At 35.3% G+C, this 25,832-nt stretch overlaps 4 protein-coding genes across 6 annotated transcripts; 2 read left to right on the forward strand and 2 right to left on the reverse strand.

The window, feature by feature from the left end:
* The first annotated feature begins 4,057 nt into the window (after window positions 1-4,057).
* LOC110615941 (protein SHORT ROOT IN SALT MEDIUM 1) lies at window positions 4,058-17,190 on the forward strand. 3 transcript variants are annotated; one of them, XR_006350624.1, is made up of 22 exons: window positions 4,058-4,217; window positions 4,334-4,435; window positions 4,694-4,888; window positions 5,399-5,689; window positions 6,710-6,810; window positions 7,033-7,683; window positions 7,788-7,833; window positions 8,534-8,626; window positions 8,712-8,767; window positions 9,108-9,225; window positions 12,646-12,857; window positions 12,941-13,004; window positions 13,624-13,797; window positions 13,976-14,015; window positions 14,096-15,255; window positions 15,391-15,465; window positions 15,547-15,621; window positions 15,705-16,013; window positions 16,099-16,394; window positions 16,495-16,536; window positions 16,611-16,673; window positions 16,764-17,190. XR_006350624.1 is itself a non-coding variant. In XM_021758192.2 (22 exons), exons 2-22 carry the CDS (start codon window positions 4,364-4,366, stop codon window positions 16,851-16,853), a joined length of 4,149 nt encoding a protein of 1,382 aa, XP_021613884.1. In that variant the 5' UTR covers window positions 4,059-4,217; window positions 4,334-4,363; the 3' UTR covers window positions 16,854-17,190. The 3 variants fall into 3 exon arrangements, 2 of the variants coding, with proteins under 2 accessions (XP_021613884.1, XP_021613886.1); XM_021758192.2 differs by having other exon boundaries at window positions 4,059-4,217; window positions 16,173-16,394; XM_021758194.2 differs by having other exon boundaries at window positions 4,059-4,217; window positions 13,976-14,006; window positions 16,173-16,394.
* An 812-nt stretch (window positions 17,191-18,002) lies between these two features.
* On the reverse strand, window positions 18,003-18,787 carry LOC110615352 (potential protein lysine methyltransferase SET5). Its single transcript, XM_021757195.1, has 2 exons — window positions 18,283-18,787; window positions 18,003-18,232 (listed from the first exon to the last, which is right to left on the reverse strand). The coding sequence occupies exons 1-2, from the start codon at window positions 18,785-18,787 to the stop codon at window positions 18,003-18,005; spliced, it is 735 nt and encodes a 244-aa protein (XP_021612887.1).
* A 401-nt stretch (window positions 18,788-19,188) lies between these two features.
* On the forward strand, window positions 19,189-21,747 carry LOC110614479 (mitochondrial uncoupling protein 3). The gene is made up of 2 exons (XM_021756022.2): window positions 19,189-19,724; window positions 21,069-21,747. Exons 1-2 carry the CDS (start codon window positions 19,341-19,343, stop codon window positions 21,609-21,611), a joined length of 927 nt encoding a protein of 308 aa, XP_021611714.1. The 5' UTR covers window positions 19,189-19,340; the 3' UTR covers window positions 21,612-21,747.
* Window positions 21,748-22,370: 623 nt separating this feature from the next.
* On the reverse strand, window positions 22,371-24,201 carry LOC110614478. Its single transcript, XM_021756021.2, has one exon. The coding sequence runs from the start codon at window positions 24,006-24,008 to the stop codon at window positions 22,548-22,550; it is 1,461 nt and encodes a 486-aa protein (XP_021611713.1). The 5' UTR covers window positions 24,009-24,201; the 3' UTR covers window positions 22,371-22,547.
* Window positions 24,202-25,832: the final 1,631 nt, after the last annotated feature.

A 25,832-nucleotide genomic window follows, 5' to 3' on the forward strand; every position in this document is an offset into this window, starting at 1 on the left:
CGAGTTTTCAGACATTTTTCTAGCCCTTACGAGCTTTCAGGCATTTTTCTAGCCCTTGCGAGCTTCCGGGCATTCTCTAGCCCAGACGAGCTTTCTGGCATCAAATCCCTTTGCGAGCTTCCGAGCATTTTTCTAACCCTTACGAGCTCCCAGGCTTTCTCTAGTCCTGACGAGCTTTCTAGCATCAAATGCCTTTGTGAGCTTCCGAGCATTTTTCTAGCCCTTACGAGCTCCTTGGCCTTTTCCAGCTTTGTCAAGCTTCCGGACATTTTCTAGCTGTGTCGTGCTTTTGGGTTTTCTCTAACCCTGACGAGCTTTTCGGGCATCAAAACCCTTAGAAACTTCTTGTGAGTGGGGCTAATACCTGGTCTCCTGGCCTGGCGTATACCTGCCTTGAGGCTTAGTATTAAATGCCTTAGAAACTTCTCAAGACTAATACTTGGTAGGTCGGTCTGGTGTATACTCGTTTTGCGGCTTCGCATTAAATGTCTTAGAAACTTCTCATAAAGCAGGGCTAGCACCCGGTAGGTCGGCCTGATGTATACTCGCCTTAAGGTCTAGCATAAAATGCCTTAGAAATTTTTCATGAAGCGGGACTAACACTCGATATATCGATCTGGAGTATACCCGACTTGCGCCCTGACACCTTAGAAACTTCTCATAAAGCGGGACTAACACCCAGTAGGTTGACCTGACTTAACCCGCCTTGAGGCTTGGCATGGAATACCTTAGAAACTTCTCATGAAGTGAGAATAAAATCCGGTAGGTCGGCTTGGCGTATACCCGCCTTGAGGCCTAACATTAAATGCCTTATTGTGAGGGATTTATGCCTGAATGGCCTTACAACATCTTATGAATTTATTTTCGTGTACCAACGCTCAGATTATATACAGGATCCATGCTCGAATGCCTGACAATTGCCTTTATGGCCTTTTATGGTTTTGTTTTTGCGGACCCATGCCTAGAGTATATATGAAACCCATGCCTAGATGGTCTTGTGACCTTTTTTTTAAATATGTTTCTGCGAACTAACAACCGGATTTTGGCCTGGCAATTGCCTTATAGCTTGGCATGGGATGCCTTGTTATGCGAGACCCATGCCCCGATGGCCATGTGGCTATTTTATGAATGTGTTTTCGCGGATCAACGCTCAGATTTTGGCCTTTGTACTTGTCTCCACGCTTTCATCCATCCAACATTTTTGACTTTCCTATAAAAAAAGAAGCTTGAAGAATGCATCCTAGTTTTATAACTTTTTCATAAATCACAAACATTTTTCTAAGGATAAAATAAAAGACTCGGTCATCTGACTTGACCATTTTCAAGACTCGGATTTTGACTTAGGAGCTGGCCATCTTTGATATTCTCTTTATTGTCACCCCTATTAACACTCGGTTCTCTTGCAAATACATGAGTAACTCCTCACAGGTTCACTGTCAGGGGTAGTTTTGAAATTTTTACCTTATGCTCCGGTCTCCTATCTCTTCTACTCTTTCTGATGAACTTTCAAAGTATGTCGTTTCTTATTAACCTCTCGATCTCGTCTTTCAGATGCTGACACTCCTCCATTGTACGTCCATGGTCTTCATGAAAATGGTAGTGCTTGGTCCTGTCCTATTTTTTGGCTTTCTTAGGATTGAGATCAAGAGGCTACTTGATCTTCTTATCATTTTTCCTAATCCACATTAGAATATATGTTTGTGAGTTGTTCAATGGGGTATATTTCGTATACTTATCTCAACCATTCCTTCCTTGGGAGACCGGATAACTTTTATGATCTCCCTCATATCCTTGCTTCTCCAGCTTTTGGCCTTGCTTCTGACTGTCCTTTATCCTATTCCCATCGTTTTTGGCACTTTTGGGTAGCCTGTACCAGCTTCCAGCCAACATCCTTAGTGTAACAGCCCGAAAACCGGTACCCTTCTGTAACGGCTCCAAACTGTTCGGCACTAGGATCCAGATCTGAAAACCTTACTGGCCACTCCGACATCCGAAATTCCACCGGACGGTGAGAATTCCGACGCCTGAACAAGCCGGGTATTACACTTAGGAACATCATCGGATGGCTTCTCTTCCTCGAATTTGTCCTTCACTTTGAACTGAGTTTAAAAGTGCCTCTATCTAAGTCCTTTAGACCTACAGAAACTTCCTCCTTCTCCCTGGGAGCCATGAGTGATGTCTCTTCCCGAGCTTTATATTACTCAAAAATAACCTGCAACCTTATGACATACTGGAGCATTTACTCAATGTTCAGATTGCTGAAATTTGCCTCATTGACCATAGAATGTGTATTTTATCCATTGCCAGGAGTGAAAGAAATGATAACATTCTTATTGGTAGCAATCTTAGCAGCAGCTCATGAATTATCAGATATTTGTAAAGATAAAAGAGAACCAACTAAACAGAGAGAATTCAATGAATTTCTCGACAACGAAACCAAATGATACTACTGAAAATAAAATAATGATGTGGCGGTAATGGAGCTACTGTGATTGGCTAGACCTGCAAAGAAGAGAAGGTGAAGTGGTGGTGGATGCTCACGGCAACCACTCTAACGCTTAAGTTAGTATACTGAAGAATAAAGAGAATGTAATAAATTGCTTAGAACTTGAGTAGTGTTCAAGAATAGTATACATTTATTTTTGTGATCATTCTTCATTTATATTGTAAGAAAGTGGGTATAAATATAATATTTCTTAATAATCCAGTGTTGATGTGGCCAGCTCTTTAGTAAAGTATTTTCATTGGCTAATTGGTCGGGAATCCTGTAATTAAAGGCGTGAGAGAGGATCTGTTAGATTATAACTGTTAACGGTAATTTATTTATGGAGTTTTGCCCTGAAGTTACAAGGGCGAGTCTTGTCCAACTTGAGATCGACCTGTTTTGAAGCACCTGGATACCCTTTTTTCTTTGGATCCGAGTACCATAATTGTCCAAGTCTTTCTTTATATAGATGGGACCGTGTATTGATTTATTAAATTTTTGCACGTGTTCCAGTCTTATATGACAACTCATTGCCTACTCGTGCGAGTCTTATATAACATCAAGTATTAACTACAATTTTTTAAATATTTATAAAAATAAAAATTATACAATAAAAAAATGATTTTCCATATTAAATAATAGTATTAGTATTAGTATTTAATCTTACAGGATTGTGATTCACCGACGCAATATTCGTACTAAAAAAATAATAGAACTGGAGCTTCATTCTTATTATGGGTTCGTTTTGATATTTGGTTTCAGTTTATTGCATTGTTTGTATTCAGCATATGTATTGAAATTAATTTATGTTCTTGCTTCAGATATTAATTTTAATAGTTGAGGTTTACTGAGAATGAAACTTGAAATTGAGAATTTGAGAAATTTTTGCATTTGTTTGTCAATTTGGCTATTGAAATTTGTTGAGGAACTTTATAATCAATCTGGTTTTAAAAAATTAAACTTTTTCAACTCCGCTTTCTTCCTATTTGATTTGATTTTATTTTTAAAATATAAAAAACCTTTTATTCTTAATCCACTAATTGCATTGGTCCGAATTCAAATAAATAAACTAACTAGTTAGGTGAACTTGTATCCACCAGTTCATTAAACTTTATTATTCGAACCGATTTTTGATTAAAAATAGTTATATTTAAATTTGTTTTGGTTTGATTTTTAAAATTTAATAGTATTAATATTTTATATATTATAATATATAAATTTATAAAATGTAAAATAGTAATACATTATTTATTTAATTTTATCGTAAAAAATTACAGGGTAACAAATTATTCAATATAATTTCTTTTTGAAAAGGAAAAATATATTTTTTTGAATCGATCTGCTTTTTACAAGGAACTGATGGTTGATTCATAAAAAGAAACAAATTTGACCGGTCTGATTTTAATTTTGAACTAAATCGGTTCTGACTCGATTTGCAGTTGGAAACCGAACTGTGGCATGGTCTGCCTAGATTAGTTACTGGATACTGGAGTGAAAAAATTGCTTGCAATCAAGCGACTGGCCCAATACATCAGTTAACAATCTGGACAGGACGAAAGGCCCAAGCCGTCTCCTTTCTAACCCGCGAATCGCCTGCCTATAGAAGATTGGCATTTTGATATCTGAGAATTCACTTTGTTCTATGCTTGGCTCTTAGGGTTTATCAGCCATTAGATATCTATCTCGCAGCCTCTCGCAGCCTCTTGCAGCACGCTCGCATTATTACTAACCGGTAGTCGCTTTTCTAAATTCTGATTTCAATTTCAATAATCTGCTACTGATGGCAGGCTGTTTCTTTCTTGTCGGTTGATATAGTTCGATTACTTGTATGGCTTTTCTTAATTGCAGATTTATTATCCTTTATTTTATGGTCTAGACATGTATTCTTCGAGAGGCAATAGTGCCTACGGGCAGCAACCTTATGGTGCTCAATCTGGCTACGGTCAAAATGTAAGCTCATTACAAAATCGCAGCCTTTCTTTTGTTTAGGAACATATCTGGACAGTGTATTATTGATATTATGTTTATGTTTGTTAATTGAGTTTTCATCGCTCTTTTTCATAGACATGGCCTGAAACTGTACAATTGCTCTACTGTTGGTTAAATTGGGAAACACCCATATTGGGCTAGCTGAAAAATATGGGAGTTGTTGCATTTTTTAAAAGATTATTGATTTTCATTTTACTCTAAAATTTTGTAATTTTATAGCTGGGATCAGCATATTCTGGAAGTTCAGTTGGAGGGCTTGATGGAGGTTCTCAACATTCATTGGCTTCTAGGCATTCATCAATGTTAAGTAGTTCTCAAGAAGCAGATATTACTGGGTTCCGCAGCTCTGCGTCACATTATATGGGTCAATATGGGGCTATCTATGGCTCGGCTTCCATGACAGGTGCTCAACAGGTTGGTGGGATTAGTTTCTCCTTTGCTTTTGTTCAGTATATTCCTGTATACTTGTGTAATTTTATATTTATTTCAAGGAGGTGCATTTAACCTTTGATTTTGAACTATTCCTAAAAACTCATTGATTCTTTTGCACCTTATTTCATTATTTTTCCTTGCTTGTCAGTTCGGTTGGCCTTATGCACATGCTTTATGATGTATATGTCCCATCTATTAAAATCTTGCTCCAGTGCATTTGGTTCTTCAGTAATTGCCCAAGTTAATATGAGATAAATTTTTCTTTTTTTCCATGTTGGTGGAACGCTGGATTTGGAATCTTAACCTGGGAAACGTGTTTTTGAACTAAAAATACCTTGTCTTGTCAATCTGCTCCTGATATTGTGCCTATAATATTAACTGAGCTCTTAAAAGATTTATGTTTTCATTCTTAAGTCTGACAGATTGTTGATTGGTGTTTTTGAATATCTGCTGCTATAAGCTTCTGAGTTTCCATTTAAAATTGTTGTCCAGGTACCAGCAACGAGTGCTAAAGGGACTGGACCATCAGCTTTGGAAGGTCGTGGTGGCTATCCCTCAGGTCTATCTGATTCTCCAAAATTTACATCTGGTGACTATGTTCCATCATCTAGTCATGGATATGGTCACAAAGGTGATCAATTATACAAGGAGAAGATTCATGATTATCCAGTGATCGATAGGCGTCAATATGGTGAACGACAAAGTGCTTATATTGCAAGGGACATGCAAAGTGATACAGCTGTACGATATGCTGATTCTGTTGGTCTTAGTCATCAACATCAGGTGTTGCTTCTCATTATTCCCTAATTTTTGTGTAACTAGGCTTTCTATCACTTCACAAGTATTTATAGTAATTACAAAAATAATGTCAAGTTTTCAATTTTAATTCTCCAAATTTTAATATTATCCCTATATGATTATGGTTTTAAAACTTTGAATCGATGTTACTGGTTCTTTGAAGAAGTATGCAATTGATTGTTCTGTTGATATCTGAAACTAATACATACACTATGCAGATTAAAAGAATACAAACTGCAGTAGTATTAAAGTGCCCATGATTGTTTAAAATCTAGTTGTAAAATTGTTATTGCCTTTTTGGTCTGTTGAGAATTAAAATAATTATAAACATAAATATATGTACTTTTCAAGTTTATGCAAAGAATGTATGTAGTATTAATTTTATGAATGCTTATGACCGATCAAAGTTTATATATTGTGGGACACATTTCATCATTCGGCCCGTAATCAATACATAATGTATATCATCAGTATCTTCTAACTCAATCGAATTTCAGTCATAAGGATTTCTATGAAGTGCATTTCATGTAAATTAGGTTAAGATGTTATTGGGTGATCATCTCTGATTCAAATGCCCTTTTATTTCAAAAATGATATAAGATTTAAATGCCTCTTCATCACAAATGCCAATCTATCCAAATGACCTTGTGAAATTTTTTGCAGGTTTATTCTGACATAATTTTTCTTTGAGAGTAGTCTGACATGATTATGATAATCACATAAGCAGTTCATATTTTTTGATGGTGTGTGTGTGACCCATATTCCATCTTAGGGTCCACAACCTACTAATAATAACTACAACAATGAATTCCAATAGCTAATAAAATTTGAATTATAAGGATATTTTAGTAATATTGTAACATAGAATGCTTCAGCCTTATTGCCCAATGAATATTTACATATTCATCTTGTGCTTGTGTGAATTTTTCAAATAAAGCAAGTTTCTGGCTTTCTGCTGCTTTTAGTTTACAATATTCTTTGCTCTTTGTACCATTACTGTGACAGGCTGGGATGTATGAGCGTATTGATCAGGCATCGGTGCTCCGACAAGAACAGTTACTGAAATCTCAGGCATTGCAATCTGCTTCTCTTGATGGAACTGCTAGGTATTTTTTATTCAACTATTTGTTATATTTCATACCAAACTTACTATTCATTTGCCAGTTTATGTTGCTTGTTCACTGGTACATCCTTTCCATTGATGAACAGGCAAGGTCATCCTTGCCGTGTTATAATGTAACGCATTAGACCTCTCTGTTATGGTGATAGCCTGTGCATAGTTGAGTTAGCTGGTATAATTGCACTGAGTAGCAAAACAATTCTGGCAGACAAATTGAATATCTTTCAGCAAGGAGTGCTTCCAGTCGTCATCCTGCTCAAGAGCTTGTGTCTTATGGAGGAAGAATGGATGCTGATCCTCGCAGTTCATCAATGCTTAGTGCTTCTTCATACAGCGGGCAACATGCTCCATCAATATTAGGGGCAGCTCCAGGGAGGAATGTGGATGATCTCCTGTATCCTCAGAGTTCATCAAATCCAGGTTATGGAGTTAGCCTGCCTCCTGGTAGGGATTATGGCACAGGAAAAGGGCTTCATGGGACTTCTCTTGACTCAGATTATCGTGGAGGTCATTTGAGGATTGATGAGCATAGAGATGATAGAGCTGGTTATCTTCGGGAGTTCGAGCTAAGAGAGGAGGAGCGTCGTCGGGAGCTTTTGCGTGAGAGAGATAAAGAAAGAGAAAGGGAGAAGGAAAGAGAACGGGAACGGGAACGAGAACGAGAAAGAAAGCGTGAAAGGGAACGCATTTTGGAGCGGCGTGAGCGTGAGAAGGAGAGGGAGCGAGAGCGGAAACGTGCCCTCGAAATTAGGCGTGAACGAACTCCACCAAGAGTTTCAAGAGATAGACGTGGGCCCTCTTTGACAAAGGAGGGGAGATCCTCCCGGCGAGATTCGACAAGCCATGACGCTTCACATAGGTGGATCATGATGTTTCATTTGCGTCCTACTCTAGTTCTGAATGTATAGCTGTTTCTGTATCTTGCAGTCTTCATAACTAACTAGCTGTTCTGTTATGCTGAAGGCGTCATTCACCTGTTAAAGAAAAAAGAAGAGAATATGTCTGCAAGGTAAAGAAAACCAATACAAGAGTTTAGTAATTCAGTGATGATGAGAACTTTTAGCTCGTCAAGAATCTATATCTTCCTTTTGGGGCTCCAGAGCTGAGGGCTTAATTGGATATATACATTTTGCTTCTTGTTGTCATCTCGTTTCTATCTTTGGCCTAAGTCTTCTCTCTAGTTTGACTTTTGACTTTGTCAAAGTTGTATTATGTTCTTAATTCTCTTCTATTGGACCCCTTTTATCTGAGGTTGCTTTGATTTGGGGTGCTTTGATCCCAATGTTTCCTTGCCTGTGCATTTTGTTCCAATTCACCTTGCCTCTCTCCTTGCCCTTTTTTGAACATCTTCTATCATTCTGGACTCACCGGCCATTCCTATTGTTTGTTACACTGGGGGGAAGGACTTCCATCACACAGACTATTTTGCCAATCTCTGATACAGTTTCCAGGATGTATCTTCTAAACCATACTCATGTTAATAAATTTACATACAGGAACTTCTTATGTGTTGGTTGTAGACAGCCTTTATTATGGCTATTACTGATACTGAAAATTGAGGAATATTACCCTTTAAGGAAGAGAAATTTTAGCTGCTGTTTTCATGTGAGACAAACCATATATCAAGTCAATGGAACTCTGTTTTTGCAAACTGAGTTGTTCATCAATTAATTTCACTTGTAGTTGTAATTATTGCTCTGTGCTTGCAGATTCATGCTTCCTGTTTGGTTGATGTAGAGAGGGATTATTTATCGATAGATAAGAGATATCCCAGACTATTTATATCTCCTGAATTATCAAAGGTTTGTGTTTCTAATTTTCCCCCATCATTTGAAGGGATATCAAGGTTTTATGGTTTTTTGTTTTTTAATGCCCTTATCATTTTAGGTTGTCATTAACTGGCCAAAGGAGAATCTTAAACTTTCTATCCATACACCTGTCAGGTATTATGCTCTTTACTTATTTATTATGTATGTTCCTTGGTTTCATTTGAACATAATATAGGCATAATATTTTTCAGAATTTGGTTTCTTTTTCAATTATAAAGTCTGTGCACTGGCTGCCCATATTGCTTTGCCCTTTGCATGCCATTATATAACCTTCTCCATTTTTTTACCTTCTATTTTTTTTTTTCATTAGCATAAACCATCAGTGTTATGTATGGGATTTTAAGCAGCTCTTTAAGCTTCCAGAAATTAAAAGGATAGCCAGTACTTTGTTTCTTATAGTGGAGGGGAAAAACTAGAACTGACTAGTATTAATTAAATGCCTTGAACACAACAGTTTTGAGCATGATTTTATTGAAGATGAAAGTGTACCAGAGCCAAAGGAGCACCCATCAACTAAGCTTTCAACTCAACTTGAAAAATCAGAGCATGGTCACACAATTTGGAATGCAAAGGTAGGTTGTCTATCTTTTCCCCCGCAGTTATAATTACATCCACACGAGTGTTAGATTTCAAATGATAATTCTAGCATGTTGTGAGGATAATTCTTGTGTGTTGTGAACTACATTGAAGTAAATGCATGATTTCGTTGAGTGATCATATTTTTCTGCCTGTGCTTTCCATATTTCATACAGTTGGTCAGGGAAGCTTCAATCTAGCTTTCAATATTCTTTTTCCTTGTGAGGAACTTTGAGCTTGAATAAATTCATTATTTGTTCATGTTCCTTGGGTCACAAGTGATTGCTGGCTGTGAAATAACATGTTTTTCAAGGATGAGCGAGTTAAATGTTTGTTGCTGAAATCATTGACCTATTCATGATATTGAATATCTATAATAAAATAAATTAGGAATTGCATTCTTAGTAACTTGGTGATGGGGCATATAGGGCAGATTGTATCTGTTATATAAAGTGGAAACTAGTTAACATTATTCTATATTGTTCCTCGATTTTCTATTGTACGCATAATCTGCAGTGTGGACTGCTTGACCCTTATGTGCTTTTCTAACATATTGAATTGGATGGCCCTTTTTTCCCCTTTAAATCCTTACTTAGCCTTTTTGTGAGTCATCTTCATAGATAGTGAAAACTCAGTAATGCTTTTGAGAGCCAGAAAATTGAAATGACTCTGAAGCAGAAGATTCCTCATATGAATCATATCATTTTGGTGATTTTTTATATTTAATTTTATTTACTTTCTTTGTATCTTAAATTATTGTCATTGATGTGAGTGATATATATTTTTACTCTTGAACTTCTTTCCCCAGTCAAGGTGCTAAAATGTCACAAATGATCCATCTTAGTGAAAACTTTACAGATATGCATGAGCATATGATAATACACTTGGAACACATAGACATATTTCTTGGGAAAGTATCGGTTACCTGTAAAATCTGCAAGGTCTTGATTGAGTAAAATAAGTTTATTGACTCATTGAAGTAAGTTGGAGGACTTCTATGTTTATACCTATTTGAATGAATACAAGACTGCCTTTCAGGTGTTGCATGCATTGGTAGATGGCAACACCTGAAAGGCAGTGTAAAGCATTAGTATTGGCAAGTCAACTGAAAGAAAACAAATTTTGAGTACATTTTGATGGGAATAGCACTGGTAAAGCATTAGTAGATGACATATAATCTGATATTATTCTACCTGGTCAGTGTAAACTTCTGGATGGGTTTTCAGAAGAATGGTTTGTGGGGAAGAAAATTCTGAAGGTTGACAATACTGTAGAATGTTTGGTTGAAGGGTTGAAGAAGATTGAGAAGTTCTCTCAAGAAAGCACTCATGGATGACTGAATGTCATGTGAGTTGATGAAGAAAATTAATCTAGCTAATCCAATTTGTTTTGGAATGAGTTAAGTTATGCGAGGAATATTTTTATCCCGTTGATCTTTGTTTTGTCATTTGCATAGTAATGATCAACATTAAGGATGTTAGGTTGGGGTCTTGAGTTTGGTGCTTTACATAAGAACTGGAAGAAAAATTTTTAGCAACTAGAATTGCATTCAAACTTTGGTTTTGGTTAAATCTAAATAATTTGGACATGATTCTAATTCTAGTTTCGGTTCCATTTTTATTTCAATTCTAGCTTGAATTTCAGTATGAATCTCGATTCTTACTCCAAAAATTATAACATTTTTTTTTTGAATAAAAAATTTTAAATTTCTAAAATTAAAACAATGTAAAATAATAGTATTAACATCAAAATAATAATATTAATGAAAATAATATTATATATGCGAGTCCTTGATAAGTATATTATATTATTTTCTACTTTTTTCTTGATTTATAGTATTTAACTAATACATACATATATAACTAAGAATTAAAAAGTATGTTGTATTACTAACATGTGATTTAGTTATATAATTAGGGATTATAAGGTAATTTAATACGTTTATGACTAAAATTATTTAAAAAAGTAGAAAATATATATACACAATATTACATTATATATGTGTACTTTATTATATTATATTATACTCTCTCTCTCTATATATATAAGTTTATTGAAATTATATATGATATCTTAAAAAAACATTTAAATTGGTTCTTGATAAAAAATCAGAATTGTGTCAAAAAAATGTAAATATAACTTTGGTTTAGTATAGTTAAGGGGTGTGTAATCGGTCAGTTCGGTTTTGAACCGACCTAGAAAATCAAAGTACCAAATTATACATTATAAGCAGCCGAACCAAATCGATTTTAGAAGCTAGCTGAATCAAACTGAGATGGAAAAGATTGGTTCTGTGCATTGATTATCCAATCTCATCCATCAATCCCCCCCCCCTCTCCCACCCCAAAAAGAAAGACCAAATATTTGCCAAATGAAATAAAAGTCAGCAGTTCAGTCAATCAAGCAAATCTAATAATCTTTATTGTTTAAGGCAACAATTCTTGGAAAAAAAAAAGGAGATAGTGTTTTGAAGAAAAAATCAAGCTACTGATCCCAAATCAATAAGCTATTGAAACCTTGCCATTGAAGAAACCATTCTTCATTTCGGTAACAAGATCAACCAAGCAATGTAAATAATGAAATCAAACGGAAGCGGATGCATGTGAGGATTCAAGATCAAGATGGGTCATTAAGCATGTGCATGTCGTGCTTCGAGACCAATGGATCTTTAAACAGCCGAGAGGCTCATTGCAGGTTCAACTTCAATTAGCCACCTTCTCAAGAAAATCGATGCGTGTTCCTGTATCTTCAAACCGCAGCGGGGATGGATCTTCAAGCAGCACGAGAATGAAGGGTTTGAGGGTGATATCAGTTGAACAGGACAATGTGGGTGATATTCGTTGAAGGAGATGATATCAGTTTAAGGAGGAGGAATGGCTGTAGAGTGTGGATATGTAAAGGGAGAAACATTTAGGGTGTATCTATTTATATGTAGATACATAACCTCAAAATGGTGCTGTTTAAAAAATCATTTCGGTTAGGTTATTTTGGTCATTCTACTGAAATAACAGAACTGAACCATAAAACTGAATTTTTCTTTTTTAAAAAGTACTAACTGAAACCTAACTGATTAACTGAAAAAACAAACTGAAAAACATAACTAAATTGGATTGGTTGGTTCGGTCTTTTGGTTAGAACTAATGTATGCTCACCTGTGGTACAGTTTGGTTCATAGAGTATTTCTTTTATTTTTTTTGGCATGAATTGGTACAGTTGGAACACCCTAGCATTGTGCATAGCCCTATTCAATTACTTGTTCTATTTTTATGTATGATATTCATTTCTTTCTTGTGACTGTCTCATTTTACGTTAGTCATGACTGAATCATGATGTTTGTTACTTCACCTTTTTTACTGTAATATTTGTGCTAATTGATATTTGTCTGCTTGGTGATGTATTTTTCCCCTTTGGTTCAGATAATTTTGATGAGTGGACTTAGTAGAGGTGCCCTGGAAGAGCTTTCTTCTGATAAAAGCTATGATGATCGTCTACCACATATTTGCAATATTCTTAGGTTTGCTATCCTGAAAAGGGATCGTTCTTTCATGGCAATTGGTGGTCCATGGGATTCTGTAGATGGTGGTGATCCCTCAGTTGATGATTCTGTTCTAGTTCAAACAGCCCTCAGGTTAGTATTCTCTATTACGTGACGAATTGATTTATAAGATACTGATACTCTTTGACGGGACTAAATTGTATTTTACTTTGTAGATATACAAGGGATGCAACACAAATTGATTTGCAGAACTGCCGTAACTGGAATCGCTTTTTGGAGGTTTTGTTCTTCTTCTTCTTAGATACCACCTTTTGTGCTTAATAAATAAATAGAGGCCTACTAATAATGACTTACTAATCAAAGTAAGGCCATTATTGAGGCTTGCTCCTTCCAAAAGAAAAAAAAATGGAGAAAAAGAAAAATGTGAAAATACCTTATAATTCAGCAAAAAGAACAACTAAACATGCCTTGTAGACAAAATCTGACAACGGCTGAGGACACTTTGTGTTTGACATTTTTTCCTTTGATCCTTTCTATTGTCTGTGGTTTAACAGTTTTACTATAGGTTTTAAGTCGGAATAAGTTTGAATATTCATGCTGGGATATGAAAAAAGGAATCAACTTGTGCAAAAAAAAAAAAAAGCTCTGCATGGTAGTTGATTTCTTGAACCTCTAGCTGTTTTCTCTATGGAATTTATTTTTGATGTTCACATTAAATGAATTGAAGGTTTGGTAAAGTTTTTATGAGACTAGTCCACGATCTATTTGTTTTATCTTTTTTCCTCTTGAACAGTGTTTACATTTCTTAGGTTGCATGCTTGGGAGGCTTAGTTTTGCTGGTTGCATGTATTCCTTCAAGTCAGAGTTCTGATTTCTATAGTGCTGTTTGCATGTACAGATTCACTATGATAGGTTTGGCAAGGATGGATTCTTCAGCCATAAAGAGATCACTGTTCTGTTTGTTCCAGATTTGTCTGATTGCCTGCCTTCATTGGATACATGGCGAGAGCAGTGGCTTGCTCACAAGAAGGCTGTAGCTGAGAGAGCACGTCAACTTTCATTAAAAAAAGAGGTATGTTCTTATGAGGACTTGAAAATTGGCCATGTATTGTGCTGACACTTCTTATTCCCAGATTTTGGTTGATCCAATGATTGCATAAGGTTGCTGTTAATCTTTTTATTTCCTGAAATTATATTTATACCTGTGAAGCATAACGTATTCTTACAAATGGCATGCCTATTTTTCTCAGAGGTCTAGGGAGAAGAAGGAAGGGCAGAAAGGTGAATATGGTATCCAAATTTCTCATACACTGCACCTTTTCCCATGTTTGTAGTATAAAATTGATATCATTCTTCTCTTCACCTTTCAGGTAAGGGAACGGATTCTTCAAAAGATTCTAAGGTGGACAAATCGGAAAAAACCAAAGAGTCTTCATCCTCTGGTGTTGACAACAAGGAGAAAGATGGGAAAGGTAAAGCGACTGCACCAAAAGTTGATGACAAGGACAAGAGCCTTGAGAAGAATGGGATTGGAACCGGAGAGAAAGTCAAGAATAGTGAAAAGAAAGAACAAGGGGATGCTGCAGGTCCTCAGACAGCTGATGTGAAGACTGGAAAAAAGAAGATTATAAGGAGGATTGTCAAACAGAAGGTTGCTAATAAGAAAACAAATGCTGAGATTGCTGTCAGCATGCAAAATGAGTCTTTGGAGGAGAAGGATGCTGGAGAGACCAATGAAAGATCTGAGATACCTGTTGAGCAGAATGAATCTTCTGCTGATCCTTCTGGAGTTAAAACTTTTGTGAGGAAGAAAGTTATAAAAAAGGTTCCAGCAGGGAAAGCTGCTCAAAATGAAGATAAGGGCTTGCAACCAGGGGTTAAAAATGAGAAGGAAGTGGATAACACTGAAGATAGCACAAAGGACAATTCACAAACCGGTAGTGGTGCACCTGTGCAAGGTACTAGTGTCAAAACTGCCATAAAGAAGAAAATCATTAAAAGAGTGCTCAAAAGAAAACTCGCAGGTGTGGGGACCAGTGACGGGGCCACTGAGGCTAAGAAGGATGAGAAAATAGTAGCTCAGACAAGTAACGAAACAGATAATATGGAGAAAGAAAGAACGGGTGCAGAAAGCCAGAGGAATGAGATGCAAATTTCAGAAAAGAAAATAATTCCAAAGTCAAAAGCACCAACTGTGGTGAAGGAAGAAAGTGTGCCCAATTCAACCAAATCAGAAATCAAAGCTGTCAAGGCAGATAAGAAGGATGACAAGGAAATTGATGGGAAAATTGCCTCAGGGGCTAAAATTGAGGGAAAGGATGACAAGCAAAAAGTTGCTCAGAGGGATAATAGTGATAGCAAGAGAGGAAAATCAAAGGATGATGAAAAATCGAAGCATGAGAAGGACAAAGATGGCAAAGATGAGTCTAGGAGCAAATCTAATAAGGAGACAAAAGAAAAGAGAATGGCTGAAGAACCTCCTAGACATCCTGGATTGATTTTTCAGACAAAAGGGGACAAGGAAACTAAAGTATGTTGATTTGAAAGGCATCATATTTTATTACCCAAGTTGTAACTGAAAACAAAAAAAAACCCTCCTTTTAGCAACTAATTGCACATATGCTGTTCTAACCCTTATTGTCTAATGGTGTGTTTTTGACTACAGCTGCGGTCATTGTCACTTTCACTCGAGTCACTTTTGGACTACACAGATAATGATACTGAGGAATCCACATTTGAGGTAAGTTTTGGTACACATGTATTATGTTTCTTACATAAAGTAATACTTCTTTATTCCTCATGTCAATTTTGTTTTTTGCAGCTCTCATTATTTGCTGAATCATTTTATGAAATGCTTCAATATCAGATGGGCTCCCGAATCCTAACATTCCTTCAGGTTATTTCACAATGGTGAATCCATCAACTTGCTCATAACTTGATTTATTTATTAACATCTTTCTGTATATATCTCCTGTGCAGAAACTACGCATAAAATTTGTAACAAAAAGAAATCAACGGAAGAGGCTTCGGGAGGAAATGGAAGAGAAAGATAAGGAGAGTAAATCATCAACCAAACGCCCAAAGACTAATGAACAGCCTGTGAAAACTAAATCTTTGGAGGGTGCAAATCAATCTGAGGATCAAAAAACTAAGAAAAAGGAAGATGCTTCTGTTGATGAGGTTAATGAAGCAAAGTTGGAAGACGAAAGTGATTATGAGGAAGACCCAGAGGAAGATCCTGAAGAATATGAGGAAATGGAGGATCCTGGAGATGACTTGTCTAATGAGGTAAGAATACCTCCCTTGTTAGTACTATCATTTTTCTTGTTTTCTTGTATAAGACATTATCATATAAAGTGGGGGAGAGTGTCAGGTTGATTGTTCGCCTGTCAAAACTGCTGCATGCTATCTTGTTGAAGTAGTTTTGTTTGGTGAAATCATTTACAGAAGAACAAAGAAGAGGAAAAGATGAGTTCGGATGCTGATTATGAACCAGTGACCGGCAATGGGAAAGAAAAAGCAGAGGAGGATGCCAAGGAGACAAAAAGTGATGAGGCAGAGCTGAAGTCTGATGTTGATTTGTTGGAGAAAAGAGATACCAAGGTGGAGACTGAGAATAAAAAGCCATCTGCTGTCAAGGAGGCTGTGATTGACAAGGAACTATTGCAAGTTTGTTTACAGAAACTCTAATCCCTTGCTGTTTGTGAGATAATATATATATACACTTTCATCTTCCCTTTAACAACACAAGTTTTCTTTTGTGGAGCAGGCTTTTAGGTTTTTTGATCGCAATCAAACTGGCTATATTAGGGTAAAGATTAAACTTTTAATTTTCCCATTTGAATCATGACCAAGATTGTTGAAGATTATCTGATAATTTTCCAGGTTGAAGACATGAGACTGATTATTCACAACTTGGGGAAGTTTCTCTCCCACAGGGATGTGAAGGTGAGAATTTGCTTTTCCATTGTTCAGGTATTTTTCCCCCTCTCCCTTTCTATAAGCAAGAAACTCAGGTTCGTGATGCTTTCGTTTCAGGAACTTGTGCAAAGTGCATTATTGGAGAGCAACACAGGGAGGGACGATCACATTCTTTATGACAAGCTGGTGAGAATGACTAACATTTAATACGAGGTTTGGGTTGTTCTGGTCCATGCGTAGGCTGTTGTTCTTTTGCAATCTCCTATTGGTCCTCAATTTAAGGCGTGGAGCCTTCATCATTTTATTTATAGGTTGTGTTAGTTTTTCTTGAGTTTCGATTCGGCGGTAATCTTTGTTGGTTGAAAAGAAGACGCTGTTTTGAGTGTTGTTGAACTCTTTAGGATCTTAGGTTACTAGTCCTGTAATGAGAAAATTTATATTGTTATTGAGCAATATACTAATAATGGAAGCTTTGGAAGATTTTCTACCCAAGCTCACGTTGAGAACTATGATTTATCTGAGTATTCCTTGCCTTTGACTGTAAGTAGACCCTTTTTTAACGTAGCCATGGATTGTTCTCTTTTCATATTTGTGGTATTTCTTTCCTGTAAAAAGTACATTTTAACTCTAAAATATTGGGAAAGGAAAATGGGTATTCATCTCTGCCGCCTGAAAGTCTTTGCTTAGAATACATAATTTTGTATGAGTTCTAATGGGTTATTTTAATTATTCGAGTGTTTTTGTCGCGTGCCTATCATGTTCATATATCAAATGGGAATGATAAAAGGTGATTTCTTTAATATTTACAAATCTATGCATTTTCTCATATTTGATGCACTGTAAAAACCCAATTGAGAATATTTGTCTGGCTAAAAGGAAAATTGATTTTTTTTTTCTCCTCAAAGTAAGGATAATATCAGTAAAAGGGAACCATAATAGGTCCAAGATACAAACACATTTCCAAGGCCAATATACAACAATACAAAGATTTCAAAAGCCAAAAAAACAAAAAAAAAGGCTCATTGAACTATAGAACTCAAGATTTAAGGCATCCTTCATTTTTCTAAGTTTACATCTGTTAGGCTGGGTGATTGTATTGTGGGATTCTTGGGCCAGCCTCGTCGCCGACTGGTGGAATTTCCCTATACTCCTCCCTGTGCTGGCCTTATTTAGGCTTTGCATTCTTATTATCATTGCTCAAAATAAGGCATAAAACTATAATGGCTCCCATAAAATCATATGATGAAAAAATCATGACATTTTTCCATTCTGAACAGTTAGAGAATGATTGATCACTAATTATGAAAGTAAAATAAAAGAAGAAAAAATAACTCATTTCTTGGAATAGCTATTAGCTCAATAGCTTATTCCAAGAAGAGACTTGATTGCTTGTTTCTTTACCACTTTACAACATATTCCTCTCCCTAACCTCATCACTCTCTCCATCTCCATCAGATTATCACTTCTATTCAATCCTTCGATCAACACTTTCACTATCCTCTCATCACTTCCTGTTGCTTCTGCAGCACTATCCACCACCACATCAACTGCAGGTAGCCGTCTTCTCCACCGCTTCACCACCTTCTCTGACCCATGTGTCTCACAATATGCTGCCCAAAATGATGCCCTCAAATACCCTTCTCTTTTCTTCTCACCAACCACCTTTTCGTGCCTTCTTCTACCCTGAAAACTGCACAAACTGCATCTAATCCTCTTTGTAATCCCATCTCAATCTCCTTTATCTCTTGCTTAGAACAGAATTGTTCTTCAAACTTGCATCTCTTGCAATGACATTGGAAACCCCATGTTCTTGACATTTCCCTTCTCTTTTCCAATGGCAAAAGCACACCAAAATATGCAAATGTGATCCCTTCTCCTGTTTTCACATCTCTTGAAGCATGAACTAGAACATAATCTCCTACATGCAAGCGCCTGGCGTTGGGATTACATGAATGGTTGATGAATGAAGCTAGCACCCACAACCCAACACCATAGTAATCCTCGTTCTTGCCCAAGACTTTTGCTGAAACTGAATCCTTAACAAGAGCATTCACATCCAATATGCTCATCATCTTAACCTTATCAAGCTCCTTGTTTGTTTTGCTACTGATTTCGTCTGTCTCCGGCTTAAAGAGACTCATTTCAGGAGTCTCAAGATATTAAAATTAAAAAAAAAAAATATGAAGTTAAAACTTATTTATTAATTAGTGTTTCTTTTTTCTTTATTGATTATATTTTTTTTAATTTTAATTTAATTCTTTAAAAAAAATAAGTTGTTTGTATTTATTTGTGGGCCAATTACAAATCAGACCAAATTTAATAATTTTTTTAAATCGATTTATTTTAAGATTGACCTCAAAACGGTCTATTTTAAAAGCACTATATGATTAAACATATTAATTATAATAAAATTTTTAAAAAAATTAAATTATAAAAATATATTTAAAATTAAATTAAATATATTTAAATAAATTTGAGAGTGAGATGTACTCCAGGATCTTATTCCATCTCAACTTAAAAATAAACGATAAGTTATAGAAATACATGGTTTCATTTAGTTTTTCAAAATGGCATCCCACGTCATATGACAACGGCCCGTCCATTCTCTCATTCGTTTTTCTCCTCCCTGTAATTTTCTTACTTACAAGAAACTGAGCAAAGCCAGGAAGCCATATCCCTTCCATAGTTCCATCCATGAAACCAAGCCAGAGCCATGGGCTCCACCATACCCAGACTCACACAAAGATCCTATTGACCTCACTCTCGGCCATGGTGGCGGAAACCGCGACCTTCCCGATAGACCTTGCAAAGACTCGACTTCAGCTCCACAGTGAGTCTCTTTCCTCCACTTGCCCCACCAACGCTTTTCGAGTCGCCGCGGAAATCCTTCGCCAACAAGGTCCTCTCGGTCTCTATCAAGGCCTTTCTCCTGCTATCCTCAGACACCTCTTCTACACCCCTCTTCGAATTGTGGGTTATGAAAATTTGAGGAATTTTGCTGTCAATGATAGTGGAAATGGTTCCATTTCTCTGCCTAGTAAAGCGCTCCTTGGCGGAGTCTCAGGTGTCATCGCCCAGGTAAGAAATTGATGATTGATCTGTCTTGAAAAATCAACTCAATAGGCTAAATTTTGAAATTTTAGCTAATGATTTGTCTAAAAGCTCGATACCAGTACTTCTAAAGGAAGATAGTTCATGAAGCGTTTGAATCTCTATGTTCATAATCACCGTCTCTTACATGGAATTGGTTATGACGAAAGCTAAGCAGGTTTAAGGAGGCTATGAAATTTTAGAGAAAAATGCTTAGAGGTTGTGGCATTTTGAAATGCTTGAATTTTCAAGACTTGAAGTTTGCCTTTTGGTAGTATAGGATGTCATTTTCTTCTTTAGGGCTTATGATTGAGTAGCAACTCATTTCCTCAGCCAAAAATGGCATACCATACATATCGTTTGAAGCACAAATGTTGAAATGTTGTTTATCTTCAAGCACAATATTATTTCTTTGAAGTGGCAACTGACATTATCATTTTGTTATTCGAACATTTAAGACAATGCATATCCAAATTATCTGATGTGGAAATCTTAAGGGTTTTGTGAATGTTGATGGTGGTGGCAGTTGAATTTCTCTTTTTAAAACTTGTCATGTCCAGAACATTTGTCTTAGTTGTTTAGGTAAGTGCTTTCCTTCTGCTGTAAGGGGTGGGAGATTGTTGAGATTACTCTTTGAAGAAGTTATCATTTAGTCAATAATTGACTACATTAGTTCATATAGAGGAAAAAAAATGAAGTACCTTTGAGATTGGCTGCAGAGTTTAAATCAATTGAATATAGTGGTAGACATTATTGATCTGCATTTTTCTGTTGGTCTGATTCTGATATACACAGTGATCCTTACAAATCATGATGCAACATTTATTCCTAAAATTGTAACTCTAAAGGGATGATGAAATTACCAACTTTGCTATTTATATAGAAGAATTTACGTCTACCTTAGGTTTGAATCACATGTGAGGGGAATCAAGTTTCACTCTCCTGGAAGAGGGAAATAATTTAGCATACTCTCCTTTGACATTCATGTGATATCCATGTCCACTTATAAATATGGAAGAAGAGGCCACATGAAGTGAAGAATGTTCCTCTTTTCTTGGATTGCAATTGGTTGTAAAATGATTAAGCAGAGGCATTCTTATTCGTCATTTGTGTTTGTGAGGATATAGTTATAGCTCTCCAATGAGAATAAAAATCACAAATTATTAGATATTATTAATCAGATGCTTCTAGGTAGCCTAGCCAGTGATTTAATTCTCTAAACAATGTCGACCATACTGGCCTAGTGAGAAAAGGTCTTCAGTTGCATTTATTTGCCATATGTAAGAGTCAGACAATAACTCTTTAAGTTTTTATTTGTCATTAGTAGTACAGGTGGTGGCTAGCCCCGCTGACCTTGTCAAGGTGCGGATGCAAGCAGATAGTCGTATGGTAAGCCAAGGTCAGCAATCTCGATATGTGGGGCCTTTTGATGCATTCCGCAAGATAGTGCATGCAGAAGGCTTTGGTGGACTTTGGAAAGGGGTTTTCCCAAACATCCAAAGGGCATTTTTAGTGAACATGGGAGAGTTAGCATGTTATGATCACGCTAAAAGGTTTGTCGTCCAGAACCACATAGCTGCTGATAATGCATATTCCCACACCTTAGCCTCCATTATGTCAGGGCTTTCTGCAACTGCTTTGAGTTGTCCAGCTGATGTAGTGAAGACAAGAATGATGAATCAGGTAGCGGCCAAGGAAAGCGAGGTTATGTACAAGAGCTCTTTTGATTGTCTGGTGAAGACAGTTAAAATTGAGGGTTTAAGAGCACTGTGGAAAGGATTTTTTCCAACATGGGCAAGACTTGGTCCTTGGCAATTTGTCTTTTGGGTTTCTTATGAGAAGTTCAGACAATATGCAGGTCTCTCTTCCTTCTGAAAAATGATTTGTGGATTGAGTGTCCCAGCTCCATTTGGCCAAGTATTTAGTTTTTGGTTCTAAAGAATAAAATGGTTACATTACTTTGCTTCCTTGAATGCCATAAAATATCTCAGTGATGTTGATTATTAATTGTTGAAACCCACCTTTATGACTCCAGATTGTGATTGGGAGACTTAAAAATGTCATTGAAAAGCTGCTGAAAATAATTTGAAGGAGAATAATTTCGTTGTTTTTGGGTTCTTATTACTAAATTATGCCACCATCTAACATATTTATAGATGAGCTTTGCTTAACGGTAATATATATAAGAGCTTTTGTAAGTTTCAAGTTTCATGTGACAACCAGCAGGGGCGGGGCGGGGCTCAGTTGACTACCGTAAACGTTTTTGAGTTGTGTTTTCACTCTTTGTAGACAGAGACCGTTCTTGAGTTGTGTCTTCACTCTTTGTAGGCAGAGACCGTGAGAATTATTGTAACGATTGTGTCGATGATGATATATAATTATTATTTTACTCTTGGAATAAAATAAGTAGCATATTCATGAATTCTCATGTTCTCCCTTGTGCCTATTGTGAGACTTCTGATTGAATACTGTCTCTTGGTTATATTGTTCACTTATATAATCTTGATTAATTTCATGTTCACAGAGTATTTGGTTGATTTTTAAGATTGACTCGGCTTGAAGGAAAGATTTGGTTGAATTCTGAATTGAGATACCGAAGAAGTTTATGTAATTCTCAGCAGTTTTCAAGCTAAATGAGCAAAAATATAATTAAATATAATATCAGACCAGGAAAAAAAATCAGTATATCATTTATGATTGTAAATCAAATGATGCTTCTTCCAATTGAGCAACCAATCTAAAATTAAGATGCAAAACTCTTTTGAAAAAAAAAAATCAATTGAGGGAGATGACATTACACCTTAGCGTTATCTAAAATCGGAAACCTGTCCATCTTCTAAAACTACTGATATCATTTCCCAAGCAAAATGCCATTCCAATCCCAGTCCTTCCTCCATTGCCAATTCCTCTGTAGTACAGCCTCCACTCGTCATCGTCCCCATCCATTTGCACCAAACAAGGACATCCAATTCCCTTGCTATCCCACGCATCTTTTTCAGAAGGCCTGAGTACTTCTTCATCTTGAAATCTCCTCCAATCTTTTAATCCATCAGGCGACACTGCCAATCCAATACTCCTCCTTCCATCAGCAGCAACACCTTCATATGCCATCACATACTTCCCACCTTTTTTGCTCTTAACAACACTTGGATTCATTACCCCATACTCATCAAAAGAACCAATTTTTCCTCCACCCATTATCTTCCCCAATTTCACCCATTTAATCCCATCTCTTGACCTTGCAATCCCAATAGCAAAGTGCCCATTTTCCATGTCAAATGAGTGATAGTACATCCTAAGATCACCATTTCCGTGAAAAACAACTTGTGGACTAGCAATAAACAGAGAATCCCATTCTCTCTCAGTACCCACATCAAACAGAGCTCCACTGTGATGATCTCCTTCAATTCTAGCCCAATGTCTTCCATCCTGACTCATTGCCAAACCAGGCAAGGACTTGAAGATTTTTCCATTGCCATGACTGTTGTTTTCTAAGCAAAACCTTTCTGGGTTCTCTAAATTGAACTCCAAAGAATCATCATCTACAAAATCCACCTTTTCAGAACTGAAACCAGAATAATAAAGCCAGTACACAGCACTTGAGGCTTTCACTCTATTGCTTGACATAATAAGCACCTGGCTAGGTCTAATGCTCATAGTATCAAATGCCCACCAATCTTGACTGCAATTCATCACAATACCCACATCTCCACTTGATATAACAGGTCCTGTCCCTCTCTCCCAGTGTATACCATTTTTGGAAACAGCTAATCCTATACAATCAGCCTCTGGTTTTTTACTAGAATTTCCATGGTACCACATGTACCATCTCTCTTCCTCATCGCTGAGGAACCGTCTCACCACTGGTGACCCAATTTCGTTGCAATCCCACCATTCAATGGTACCCAAATCCAACACCAATCCTCTGGATGATGATGGTGATGAAACAGAAGAGGCCAGTGAATTGTTCGAAACAGGCGTTGATGGGTTCTCTAGTTTTAGACTAGGATTGGAGCCAGTACTGGAATCTTGGCCTCTTCCATTGTCAGTGTTGGTACCCGGTTTTGTGGAGCAGCGAGTAAGGAAAAGATGAGTGTGAGTGTTGTCTCCTGAGATAGAATTTGAAGCACAAATCGTAAGCAAGCTGAGCTTTTTGGTAGACCATATTGGTATCAAGGCGATGGGGTTAGCTGGTCTTTGGTCGACAGAAGTTGCAAGGACATTAAAATTAAAAGCCTTGGATATTGAAGTTACTGGTACTGCAACTTCCATGGTTGGAGACGAAGGCAGGGATTGAGTGGTGAATGGAGTAAGACAAGGAGATGCTAACACCTCTTTTCTGATTATTGGGAATGGCAAAATTTCAAGGAAATCCAGAAGAATTTTTATGTGGTCCTCTCCCTTCTCAATTCTAGTTTTTCAACTTTTTATCTGTAAAATTTGGATGGGTCAAGCAAAAGACTTTGTTTTGCCTGCAGTTTGCTTCCACACTCTATGAACAGATAACTCTTTATTATTTTTTTGAAAAAGAAAGTAAATTTTTAATAATAATAATAATAATAATAATAATAATAATTAATACATATATTTAAAATATTTTTTTATCTAAACAATACTTTTAAATGTTAATAAATGCTATTTACATAAATAAATTATCAGTCTTACCATGTATAGTCATATTTTTATTATTAATTATGCATTAATATTATTATTAAATATATAAATTTAAATCTATATAAATATTATAATATTAAATTAGTAAATAATGACTTAACAAAAAACTGGGTTACAATAGAAATATAAATTGGTAGATGACAAGTAAAATAAAAAAAAAATTAATAAAATATAAGAATTAATATAAAAACTTGTGCAGCGCGAATAATATAATATTATTGGGTATCAAAGGAGTGAATAATATTATGTTGAAATAAAAAAAAATAAATTAAATTAATTTAAAATTTTAATTTAATTTTTATTATTTTTTATTCAGTTCAATTTTATTTTTAAAATTTTTTATTATTTTAATTGAGTTTAATCTTATTTAAAAAAATTAATAAAATTAAATTAAATGAATTAATAATAATAATATATTATTTTTTATAATAAAAAAATTAAACCTTAGTTAAAATTAAAATATTTTAATTAAATTTTATAATATTAAAAATAAAAAATAAAAAATAAAAAATTGAATTAAATAAAATAAAATAAATTTAATTTAAATTAATTTCTTTTTAAATTAAATTAAATTAAATTAAATTTTTATAAATACTACAACTTTGATTGATTAGGTTCAATTTACTTTAAAAACCTAACTTTACTTCCCCTTGAAGATAGGAAGCCTATCATGTTCCTTCTCTGCTTTATCCTTTTCAGGTTATTCTTTTTTTATAACAGGACGATTCCTTTGGCCTACACTTCTCACCTTCACCGATTTCAGTTATTCCAAGCTTCTTTTAGTGTTCCACCTTTTTTATTTTTTTTTTATTTTTTTTAAAAAAATCAATTCATTAGAATATTTTTCATAAAAAATTATTTTTTTATAAATAAAAAAATTACAAAAAGTTTTTGAGATACAATAAAAGCATAAAACACATAGGTTACTCGTTAGTTACTTGATATTTAAGCAATGATTTAGTTTTCTTATCTTAATTATATCAATAAATTAATCCTTATCATTAATTTTTTTCAATTTGAAATATAATTCTGCACTTTTAGTTTATTAATAAGTTAATATTGATATTTAAATGATTATATATTTTAGAAAATGTTAATATAATATGCTTTTTCTCAAATAATTAATTTAAATGAGATTTTAATTTAAAATATAAATATTGAAAATATTTATAAATCATAACTATATGTAATTACTGTTATCAAATTAAATTATATTAGAACATATATTTTTTAAAATCATGTTAAAATATTTTTTTAATTATTTACTTATTAAAATACTACTATAAATAAATTAAAATTTTAATATTACAAATCATAATATACAAAATTTCGTAAAGCATATTATTTTTATAAATTTTTTTTGCTATTTTATTTTTGAATAATTATAATTATAAATATAAAATATTTAATATTTACCAAATA

Source organism: Manihot esculenta, chromosome 5 (assembly GCF_001659605.2).
Source record: "Manihot esculenta cultivar AM560-2 chromosome 5, M.esculenta_v8, whole genome shotgun sequence".
Classification (NCBI taxonomy): domain Eukaryota; kingdom Viridiplantae; phylum Streptophyta; class Magnoliopsida; order Malpighiales; family Euphorbiaceae; genus Manihot; species Manihot esculenta.